This window comes from Podarcis liolepis, assembly GCF_965112155.1.
Source record: "Podarcis liolepis genome assembly, chromosome: 5".
Taxonomy (NCBI): domain Eukaryota; kingdom Metazoa; phylum Chordata; class Lepidosauria; order Squamata; family Lacertidae; genus Podarcis; species Podarcis liolepis.
Window position 1 is genome coordinate 4225523 of NC_139556.1, and position 12520 is coordinate 4238042.

General features: G+C 44.9%; 1 protein-coding gene across 16 annotated transcripts in view; it reads left to right on the plus strand.

Moving 5' to 3' along the window:
- SHISAL1 (shisa like 1) overlaps nt 1–12520 on the plus strand; it is a 182072-nt gene that overhangs the window by 150540 nt on the left and 19012 nt on the right. For all 16 annotated transcript variants that reach the window (XM_083503596.1, XM_083503600.1, XM_083503597.1 and 13 more), the window contains one exon: nt 1524–1823. In XM_083503596.1, the coding sequence (XP_083359722.1) occupies nt 1524–1823 (300 nt within the window). The remainder of the gene's footprint in view (nt 1–1523; nt 1824–12520) is intronic.

A 12520-nucleotide genomic window follows, 5' to 3' on the forward strand; every position in this document is an offset into this window, starting at 1 on the left:
AGCTCTGTGACATCTTATGGAAGTTTTCTATTACAAGAAGTGATAAAGTTACCATGGTGATAAATATTTATTTCCACAACTTGTCAAAGACTTTTTTTCCCCTAATCTTTGTCTTAACCTCTTCCCATTCCCACCAGCTAAGTATTTCTCCAGCAGGCAGCTTAAAATGCTGTAACGCTCATGTCCCACACCAGAGCCCAGAGCATTAACTTCTGTCTCCTGACTCATCAGCTGTGAAGCTGGACATGCCCTCTTTAAGCATCAGTTTATGGCCCAACAGACCCTGGGGGTTCCTCCGATTCCTTTCTCTTTTCTATATAATCAAAGAGTAGACTTTGACAAGCAAATACCAGCTGAAATGTATTCTTTGCAGTGTAAAGCATGCATAATAAACCACTTCAGGCTAAAACCTACTTTATGTTGACATGGCCTCATTCTGTTCTGAAACAGGACCAGTGCTGTGCAGCTTGCTAGGTGAGAATTGAACCATTGTATTTGAAAGAGATGAAATCATTTAAAGGTCTGGTTAAAGTAGAAAATTTGCTCAAAGAGGTTTTTCTTGTCCTTTAATTTTCCTACTTACTGGAGTAATAAAATTTACATATAAAATGCTTTCCTCTCCCTGTCGTTTAATTCCAATGGTAATTTGTGGCACCCAAATGTAATTTGTGTGACATCCTGAACAGCAAAGGATCTTGGGCAGCATAGAAATGAACCAGGCTGGGAGCAGAATGGCATAATGCAATGAGTTGGGTGGAGGTATTTGACCAACGCAGAACTATGGAATAAAAATACTTAGTTTCCAGAAAAGTATACTGGCTCCAGCCCCAACCAGACACACAACACACTTTATATCCTTTTCATTAACACCCACTGAAGGACACTTTCAACATTGGGTTTTGGAAGCTATCCCTTAAGTTAGTGCTTATGGAGGCCTCTGCAACCTGAAAGCAAGACCAGAAGGAGTAATTCAGCGTTACAGTCCAGCAAAAACCTGTTGAGTTTATAATTTGGCTTTTAGAAGCAGCCATGTCTTGGAGTGACTTTGAGCCACAATCTGGTACAGTGGTACCTTGGTTTGCAAACAGTCTGGTTCGCATACGTTTTGGATTACAAACACGTCAAACCCGGAAGTGCGTGTCCCGGTTTGCAAACTTTTTTTGGATTACAACTCATTTTTATTTTTATTTTAGATTACGAAGAATTTTTTTTGGAGGCCCCATTGGCAAAAGCACGCCTTGGGTTACAGTCTGTTTTGGTTTACAAACAGACCTCCGGAACAGATTATGGTTGTAAACCAAGGTACCACTGTACTTAGACTATGTAAAGAAAATAGGTAGCACTGTGTGAACATTGGGAGTCCCCGTGTAAGCAGCTTTGAGCTTTTTAAAGGGAGAGAGAGGTATAACTATACATTCTGGCAGACAGAAAATACTTGTATGCATTTTAAAAAATTAAGTGGCTGACTGGAGTGGCCAATAGTCATGGCTCATTATTAACCTTTGCTTTGTCTCTTTTTGCAGTAATTACAGTGCATTGTTAGGCGTCTGGATCTATGGGTTTTTTGTGGTGGTTTTGCTGGTACTGGACCTTTTGTATTACTCCTCAATGAACTACGATATTTGCAAACTGTACCTGGCAAGATGGGGAATCGAGGGGAAATGGATGAAACCGGAAGCAAGCCGGTGGATTAAACCTGCTCAGGACCCAAGACAAGTACCGGCTGCGACTCAGCCTACGCCTCAAACCCTGCAGGCAGCACATGCATTAAAAGCAGAAGCTTTAAATCCGCCACTGATGTCTTTTCCCAGTTCAACTGCCTGGTAAGTTTGAAGGCTTTGGTGCCTATTTTTTTAACCCTCTTTTTGTACTGTAATGTTTTCAGTTGGCAGCTATCAGGGAAAGTGTATCATTCATGAGAAGGAGAGCAGGGTGATTTTGTTAATACCTGTACAATATAGAGAATATAGGCCCACCATCATCGCCTGAACTAAGCCAGATCCGTGGACGCTTCAGGAACAGGCAGTAGAGTCCAGGGATGGAGGTGACTGTACCATTTCAGATGAGAAATACTATTATTGAATGATTCCCCATTCTGTGCTGGCTTGTGAGCTGTAAGTGTCCACACAGATACATGAAGAATCTGTAAAAACTGGAGGGCAAAGCCAGGCACATAGCTACCTATTCCATTCCACGTTATCTGTTTGCTGTTATCTCACATGCAGTCATGGAATAGCCATCATTTATTTTGCACGCATAGGTCCCTTTTCATACACCTGGCAGGAGACTGAGTTCAAGCTTGCACCTCACCTTATGGGCCGTGGATACACCAGGGCTGTGACTTGAGCCATCCATCCCATGGTGAAAAAACATGGAGGAACCTGACTGGGTCATGTGAGACCCATGCTGGCAGTATTCCTTATTGGAGATAAAAGGGAGATATGGCTGTCATCCTGAAACCGTGGTCTGGCCAGCAATGTTTGCACAACAAGGTAGAGCTCTGCTGCATGAGCTTATCAAACCCAGTAACTTTTAATATATGAACTGCCATCTTAACATATGAATTGCATTCCAACTATGGTAAAGATTCGTCAAATATCCTGTGTCTCTTTCAAAGTGTCAGTGATATATTTCTAGAAAAAGAGGTGCTGGAACTCACCATGAACACCTCCCTCGTTCTATCAGAATGGCAATGGTGCCCACCTGAGAGGGGCCGGAACTAAGTTCCTGTGAGTTCCCTCTGAAAAAACGCCCTGCAAAGGGTTATAATGGCAACCCAGTTCTGCCACTTCTGGGCTCAGCCGGCAAGAAAAAATAGTTCTTTCAGTGCTTTGCAAAATCCAAGATAAGTGGGGTATTCTGTCTCATTGACTTGGACGTGTTAAAGGCTCAGAGAACTACTCTCGGGAAATCCTATCCATATATTCCAAAACAGTATAAAGTCTCTAGTAGCTGGAGCGTCTTCCTATAGTATGACTTTCATTTCATACCTTTTAAATGATTATCTAGCTTGAAATAATGTTGATAGTTACCCCACTGTCATATGTTTTGTCTGAGACGTGTACGTGTTAATGTGATGTGATGTGCATCACATGGGATGCATTTTTCTATGAAACTTTGTGCACTTGGTCTGGGGTTCCCTCTTTTGCTGATTGTACTGGAATTAGTTAACAGAAGTGGTTTTTGTAGTGAGTAGCAAGGAAGAACCAGCTTTTGTATATTTTCAGTTGCTAAGCCCTGCATTTCTACCTTGTGAGTAGAGATTTCCAGCTTCAAAAGCACGTCATACAAGTTGAAATGTGATGTTCCACACTAGAGAGAGGCCATGGGTCATTCCTATAAAAGAGGTCTGGTTACATTTGTGACTTCCCCAATTAAAAGTTTTATGATTGCACTGTTTTAATGAGAAGTGCATGAGCGAGAGCTACTAAATACACCAGCCCATGACAATAAGTAATATTTTAAGTGGCCTTGTGGTTTTCAAGTGTTGGAAGGAATGAGGATTGTAATTATATGAGGCGCTGCTTTCCAGGATGGCTATGCAGAAATCTGCTTCCAGGCTTTTTCTTTTCTGTTTCCCCACCCCCACCATCTTGTAATGAAGACAACCCATTCTATCACAGTTTGGCAGAGTTCTCATTCCTTGCCAGCTAATGAGCCTAAGTTCATTATTCCTCATCCTACTCATTATCAAAGTGGAGAGGGAAACTTGCAAAGTTTGTTCTCTGCAGAAATTAGACAAGGGAGTAGGGGGACCCCTAGTGGTGAAGTATAGCTCACTTTCTCTCCCCCCCCCCCAATTTCTTTACATATAGTTTTCTGCTTTCTCCTGCAAACTGCAGCATGGCAACAATCATTCTAATAAAAATATGCTATAGAGCAGTGTTTCCCAAACTTGGGTCTATAGCTGTTTTTGGACTACAGTTTCCATCATCCCTGACTGCTGGACCTGCTAGCTAGGGATGGTGGGAGTTGTAGTCCAAAAACAGCTGAAGACCCAAGTTTGGGAAACACGGCTATAGAGTATAAGTTACAGGGTACAAGAAAATGCAGATATGCATTACTTCTGCTCCCAGTGTGAAAGCTGTGTATTTGGTATGGATAGGTATGTCTAACACACAGCAATCCTTGGTACATATGCTGCACGTGCGAATAATTCTGCCTGACATATGGTTATTTCCAGAAACGTATGTTGATCTGAACTGTGAATTGCTATAGTGTTCGAAACAATGAAAGAAATAAGAGTCATGGAGACAACAGAGGGAGTCTGCTCCAAGCGTAGGCTGCATAGACAAAGTTTCCGTTGGATTTACGAGTTGCTTCAGTCACCCATGAGATATGCAGAAATGAGCCACTTGATATCAAAAGAATTCTCCAGAGTTTGAACTTGGAGCACAAGGAAAGAATTCACAGGAAATGGTGGTGTGGGAGATGCTACTGCAAATTAAGGTTATTCTGTGCAGCCTTTGCATGGACTGTTGAGGGAAATGCATGGGCTTCTGGAGAAGGAGGTGCAAGAGAATAATGAAAGACAGAGAAAGAGGGAGTTTTTCCAATATTTATTCAAAATAAAAATGGGAAACCTGTACATGAAGCTTACGGTAAGGGAGTGGATACTTGATAGTGTAGCTGGGAAACCTCAGGGAGTAGAACATGGGAATCTTAATCTCTGGCTTGTGGCTTTGAGCCCCATGATAGGCAAAAGATTCCTGCATGTCAGAGGGTTGGGACTAGATGACATTTGTGGTCCCTTCCAACTCTGCAATTTTGTGATTCTATGATTTACCACAGAAATAATGAAGAACCTAAGGGGCTTATTGACCACAATACACTGGTTCTGATGGACACATAACATTAAACCATGATTTGCATAAACCTTAATTAATAAACCACAGTTTAGTGTAACATGTGAACCCATCCTAGTATTGCAACTATGGTTTATTAAGTATAGTTTGTTGGAAAAAACAAGCCATGGTTTGTTGTTGGCTTACTGATCTTGACAATGGTTGAATCTTGTTACATGTGAACCCAGACAGTCCCTAACTATGGTTGAAGTGTAGCTTGTTTTCTTTGCCTCCTCAAAGTCACCTCAGACAGTGCCAGACAAATGAGGAGCTGTAACCAGCTTTGTTCCTGCTTTACTGCTTGTTGTGTGTTTGGGAGAGACAAACCACAACATAAAACTATAACTTCGCCCTGCGTAGCATGACAGCAGCATGGCCAAGTGCTGCAGCTGCAATCTTCACTCCAGGAACCTGCCTGCTTCCTCCAAGCTGAATTCCCTGCTCCCACTCCTGCTACACTGGCATGGCCCAGTCAGTTGAGTTTATAGGGAGAATGGGGTTGGGTGGTTCTGGCCTGGGTAAGCAAAAGAGTGATGTTGGAACAGATCATAAAATACATTGCATTATTTCTGGTTTGGGGGGAGAAGAGCTTGGCATGTTTTCCAAGCTGTTCCAGTGCATGCCTGGGGGAAATCACCCCTTTCTAATTTCACGCAATTTCAATAAGCTTATTTTCATTTTCATTTTGATTAGAGGAGAATCTAAATAGGACCCTTTGTTCTGAGATGCTCTGTTGTGTTTGCTCTAAACCAGAGCCAATCTGAAATAGATCAATAGCTCTTTTTCTTACAGTGGCCTAAATGGAAACTCCAGGTCCAAACTGCCCTAACTTTGCAAATGTTCAGAATCTATATCTAGGGCAGCGTTTCCCAACCGCTGTTCCGCGGCACAGTAGTGTGCCGTGGAACTTTGCCTTGTGTTCCGCGTGGAGGCGGCCAAGTCGGGCGGTGAGAGGCGGGGCGGCGGCAGCGAGCACATGCGGGGCTGCGAGCGAGCGAGCTCCCACCATCGCCGCTCGCTACCGGGCCTGCGCATCCGCTCGCTAGTGAGCGGGGAATCCCATCCGCCCCCACGTGAGGGGGAATCCCATCCCAGCCCCCGCGAGAGCAGGGGAATCCCATCCGGCCACGCCTCCTGGCCAGCCAATCGGCTGGCTGGAGGGGGCGTGGCTTACCCTTTTTAGGGCCGGAGCAGAGGGGGCTCGCCCTCTCTTCTCCGGCTAGCCCCATCGCCGCTCGCTATTGCCGCTACGAGGTGCCGCTACTGGGCCTGCGCCTGCTCGGCAAGCACACGTGGGGCGGCGAGCGAGCGAGCTCCCACGTCCGACGGCACCAGGCAGGGGCCCTTGGCCGTGCCGGTGCCCACCGTGCCCGCCTCCGCCCAGGAGGGCGGCAAGCAGCCACCGCCACCCCCGCCGCTGCCCGGCAACCGCGCCGCCACCCCCGGCTCCCCGCGGCGGGTGATCGTGCAGGCTTCGACGGGCGAGCTGCTCCGCTGCCTGGGGGACTTCGTGTGCCGCCGCTGCTACCACATCCCATCGCCGCTCAGCCTGCGCGTGCGCGATCGCTGCGCGCTGACGTCATGGGGCGGGGCTTTAATGGTGGTGTGCCGCGAGATTTTTTTTTTGTAAACAGGTGTGCCGTTGCCCAAAAAAGTTTGGGAAACACTGATCTAGGGACACGTGAGTCTGGTCTAGGACCATAATAAATTCAATTCACTATATCTAGGGACTAGAGCTGCCTATCTGGAAAACAAAGAAGGCAATTTGAATCTTGCTGTTGAACTGAAAAATGTTAGATTAATGAAGTGTGACCCAACCTGTGTAAGAACTTTTCAGCCCACACGTCTGAAATCTGCCTCTGTTTTCCTCATTATGTGTCATTACAGTTTCCACAAGATGTGGCTGTGTGCTTCACATGAAGTTCTGAAGTGTTGCACGATGTACCGTATTTTTTGCACCATAACACTCACTTTTTTCCTCCTAGAAAGTAAGGGGAAATGTCTGTGCGTGTTATGGAGGGAATGCCTACGGGTGGCATGCCTACGGATTTTCCTCCTCTAAAAACTACGTGCGTGTTATGGTCGGGTGCGTGTTATAGAGCGAAAAATATGGTACTTGTTTATGGTTTAATTGACTTCTCTTTCTGTTTGAGGACTGAGCTTCTCACGATAACTTCTGCAGAAAGCGGGGCATGTGCATATGGACGCATGAAGTGGCCGTATACTGAGCCATGCCATTGGCTCTTCTAGTCCAGTAGAGTCTGTTTTGACTGCCAGTATCTCTCTGTGGCCTCAGGCAAAGTTCTTTCTAAGCTCTGCTTCTGGAAATCCCTTTAATGACAAAGTGTTGAGCCCATCATGCGCTCTCCCACTGAGTAATGGGCCCTCAACCCTAGGAGCAGCTGCTGGGTCTTTGGGATATTTTGTTTGGTGAAATGGCTGAGTTCCACTCCATCAGGCTACTTTTTAAAGTTCTTCCTCTCTGTAACGTGTGAATTAGCCAACAGTGTGTCATCAAGTCACCACATAGTGCCAAGAAACAGAACTTCAGCTGGGGGTGTGCAGTGAGAGACCAGCTTGGTTTTTTTAGTCATATGGGGCAAAATAAGTGAGATGCAATCTGGAATAGAGGTGAGGGGATACATGAATGTGGTCTTCAAATACCTGGAGAACTGTGATGCATAGGATGCAGCAAACTAGTTTCCTTTTGTTCCAAGCAACAGGACTATAACCTATGAATCTCAGTTGTAAGGAAGCTGACTTTGCAAAAATATGAAGAAGCATTTCAATAATAAGAGCTATTAGGCATTGGTGCAGTCCGATTGAGAATGCAGTCTCCTTTATGTTCTATCACTTTATGCTGTTTGTTGTTGTTGTTTAATTTGATTTTACAAAACTTTTGGATGTCCTTGAAGGTCAAAAACTGGCATATGAATTTTAAAGCAAATGAATAAATCTATGCAACATTTTGTTTTGTACTAGACCTAAACTTATTTTATTACTTTGAGAACACAAAATGCATTGGCTTGCATTCATCCCAATTGAAATCAATGGGAGTTAATTAGACATAACTAACTCTTCACATCGATTTCACTGGGGCCTAAGTGTGACTAATAGTTTGATTCTCGGTGCCTGGAACCACCAGAGGCCAGCAGAGAAAATGTGATTTTCCTGAAAAATTGAAAAGCTGCCTATCCGTCATGGGGGCGGGAGCCCTGACTCTGTTCCCTCTAGCCCTCACTGGCAGACATTCTTCAGGGAACTGCACAAAGATGCTCAGCAGCCTTTGTAATGTGCAAGCCCTCCCTACACTCACTCACTCACTCACTCACTCACTCACTTGTGATGGGGAAGAAATGCCTGCTGTCTTGGTTTGAACCGGAGCAAACCATAGTTTTAGTTTTCCGTTGCAACTTACCGGTAGCTATTTTGTGTTAATGCTGGAAGGTTTAAAAATTAATCATGTGTTCAGAACGCTGCAATCTGTCCACATCTTGAATACTGGAGAGAGAGAGAGAGAGAGAGCGCTTGCTTTTTCGTTGCAATTTCACTCGAGGCAAATGTTTGTTTTTGCCAGTGCTTTTTTCGTTAAAAAATGTTTAGGGGTGCTCTCATTTTCCTACTCATATTGCAATCCTGCCACTCAATGAGGCCAGACTTATATTCACAAAATGTTTAGGGGTATGCATACCCCTGCGTCACCCCATAAAAAAACACTGGTTATTTCTTTTGAAATGGTTTCCATTCAGCTACGGCCTGGGCAGGGCAGGGGTAGGGACCCCTTTTCAGTCCAAGGGCTGCCTTTGCTTATGGGGAACCTTCCACTTGCCTTGTGCCCATGGTGGGCAAGCCAGAGACCAAAGTGGATGGGGCAATAAATATGACTCTCACCGTTTGGATAGTAAGGCTGTATTCCAGCCACACGGAAGCCAGAGGTTTCCACATACACACACATCTCACCATCCAAGCAAGCAAGAGGCATTATGGTGTGCGCTTGGGCTCTCTGCCCAACACGAGGCAATAAATGTAGTAAATGTATTCAATGCCCTTCAATGGATGGTGTCCCAAAATATTGTGGTGGTGGGTGTTCCAGCGTAAAGAATTCAATAGCAACCAGCAAACAAACAGAACAGTATGTCTAGACTGAATCAACTGTTTCGAAGGTGACTCTTTGTCAGCTGATGATGACATTAAATATATTACATACAATGAATGACAACAAAAATAATACTGAGCAAGCTGCATGTAAATAATGAATAAATAATAAATGAGGAATACATACCAAATAATTATTGTTGTCATTCATTGTATGTAACATATTTAATTTTATCATCAGCTGACAAAGATTCACCTTCGAAACAGTAGATTCAATCCGGACACCCTGCCTGCGACGTGGTGTTCCCTCCCAGCAATTCATTACGCTGACTAGCTGACTACTTCTTGGTTATGGACTGATATATATTTTGAAGTTGATAACTTGTAAAGTTTGGATGACATTCTAACCACGAACAATATTATATTTACTAAATTTGTTAGCCACGTGTTGCAGCTGTATTGGAGCAGATTATTCTGTATTGGAACACAGGGGTGGTTTTTTTTTTGTCCCCTTAATACAGGGCAGAGAGGTGACTTTTGCCCTTGACCAGCCCAGGTTTTGCTCTGGCCTTGCTTATCGCTGCCCCAACCTCCAAAAGGTTGCCCACGAGGGACTGCAGTCCTTAGACACAAAAGCCCCCCCCCCCCCGCTCCATACCAAGTCAAGGCAAAATAGGCTCTCAATTATTGCCATCTTGGTAGTTGAGAGTGGAGGGTGGCAGCGGCAGGGAGGGAGGGGGTTATTTTCAAACCTTTGTCTCAAGCCTAATGTTTTCTTATTAGTCTTTAAGAGAACATTTGTATAAGTAGAAATGCATGCTGTTACATTGTTAACCATCATTTTTCTGTTTTTGTTCTTATTTGCCTTCTGAAGCATTAAACGGGGATCCTATGTTAGGATCAGGTGAGTGTATCCCACACAGTTGAAACAGTTGTAATCACAACTGTGGTGGGACGACACCCCACCCCCAAAACCTGGCTTGCCCCATATTTTCCTCTCCCAGCTCTTCCCTTTTCCCTCTAAAAATCTCTGGCAGTTCAAAGGATTGACATTGCCTTCATGTGACCCCCTTGTTCTCCCCTCCTAGTAGCGCTGCAGTCCTAACCCCACTTACCAGGAACTAAGCCCCACTGAATGCATTAGGACTCGCTTCTGAGAAGACACTGTTTAAATTGTGCTGTTAGACATGGCAAGTTTCAGTAACCTTTATAAAATAAAATAAAATCAGGCACAGAGTTTCTGTTCACCCCATTGATGCCATTGCTCAGGTTCTCGTTGACTTTAGTAGAGTAAAAATGTCTCACAGAAGCAAGAGTTTTCTTTTTTCCTTGAACATGTCGCAAGGCATGATTGAGCCATGGTTAAGCACTTTTTACTTATAATTATTTCAGTGGCAGATATTTAAACACATGGTTCATTTTCCCATTGAAACCAACACGACTGCAAAGGATTTTGACCCTAGTTAAGGACAATAATGGCATTTCCTGCATTGCTCCTGAACCAAAGAACCAGGGAAGAGGAAAGCAGCCATGAGCTCCTCTCCAGAGGCTCAGAAGCTCATGCAGTCTTGCTAAGCTAAAGTCTGGTATAGTGTGTTGGGCGACAAATTATTTCAAGAGGAGATGCTACTTCTAAGTTGAAAAATCAGTACTTCTGTATTATACTTGTCAGCTTATACAGTGGTACCTCAAGTTACAAACGCCTCAGGTTACAAACTCCACTAACCTGGAAGCATTACCTTGAGTTGAGAACTTTGCCCCAGGATGAGAACGGAAATCGTGTGCCGGTGGCGCAGCAGCAGCAAGAGGCCCCATTAATGAAAGCACACTTCTAGTTAAGAACAGTTTCAGGTTAAGAATGGACCTCCCGAACAAATTAAGTTCATAACTAGAGGTGCCACTGTAGTCTGATTTGGGGAAGAACTGAATTTATACTTAACTAGTGGCAGGCACTGATTGCAAAATATTCTGGGGAATCTGAACCATGCCATGTCACAAACCTATGACCAACTTATTGTATAAACAAATCATTCTCCATGCTCAACCATTTCAAAGGTCAGTGCTTTTAGTTTTTTCTGTCTTACTACTTTACATCGTCTCTGATTATGGATCTGCTCTGGTTAGTCTCAACAGCAATAAAACCTTCTCTGTGCAAATATTAAAAACAGCTCATTCATCACTGACTACAGTTTTCAGGGCATGGCACCGCAGCAGTTCTTTCCATACTCGGATTAAAAGAACATCCAGATTTCCTCGAAATCATTGCTGGAATTGTAAAAGCATGCTAAATCTCCATGAGTACCGTAATGGGGGTTTTACAGTAATGGGATTTTATTTTCCTTTGAGCTGCCGGCTTCCTTGCCATGGCACAAAAGGTTTTTGAGATCCCCCTTAAGAGACTCTTCTTATAAGATGCCTGCAGTGTAGGGGGCCCTGCAGTGCTGGGGCGACACGGAAAGCCCCAGACGATGTGAGAGGTTTGCCTCTTCCCCACAGCAGATTCAATCCATGAGAAAATGGGTGTCGGCAGACCAGGCTGTGTGTACCACATGACCTACTCTTCACCTCTCAAGACGCCAACTGCCCTCAGATGCAACGAAGGGTGCTGTCTGGTGCTGAAGTAAGAGTCAGCTGCTGGTCCAGTCAGCTTTTGTGCATGGAATAGGAAGGCGTGCCAAATGTCCTTTGCCCCAGGCATCAACATCTCTTGGGCCAGTCCAGGTTATTCCAAAAGTATGGCAAGCAGCAGCTCCCATGCTGTCAGCAGAATGTGGGAGCTTAAATTTCTATTTCAAGAGCAGGTGGCCATGCTATTTCACACCACCACCAGGCTGGCACATCCACAGAAAATGAGTCAAAGGGGAACTTTTCCATCCCTTTCTCAGAGTGTGTGCCACCTATGGAACTTTAGCAATGGGCAGAGCAATCCAAACCTCTAGTCCACTGGAGTGGGTGGCGTTGGATGGAGCAGAGGAGGTCCTCCACCCAGCACTGCCAGTCTCCACCAGACTCTGCCATCAGGGTAGCTCCACCATCAGGGAAGCCCAATGATGAGGAGCACACCACATACCCACCAAAAGGGCAGGTGGGTGGAAGCTACCATTGGTGTCGTCCCCACCAGCAGTAGCCAGAGGATGCCCTCCAAAGAGGGCAGGTGACAGCACTGGGCCTGATCTGGGCCTCTGCTGCACCAGTTTGGGAGCTGGTGGTGGTGTAGGAACATTTCTTTCCTGCCTCCACCTTCCACGCTGGCCAGCATGGGTGTGATGTTGGCTGTGCCACTCCATCAATTCCCATCACTGCTGGTCAGGGTTAGGATTGCACCCTATGTCCTGGACTACACATTGCACTGTGTGTGAGCATCAGTCACTCCTACACATACACACCCCATAATGTGGGACTTACCAGATTGATCAGGCCAACAGCACATTAATCAGGCCCTCCATCTCATTGGTAGCTCATGTCAGGTGAATAGGGCAATTTGTTACATGATGACTCTGTTTAGCTGATGCCCCTGATGAATGTAACTAGTTGCCCAAATGTCAGATTAGGTCAGAAACTGTTGGAATCATTCTAGTAAA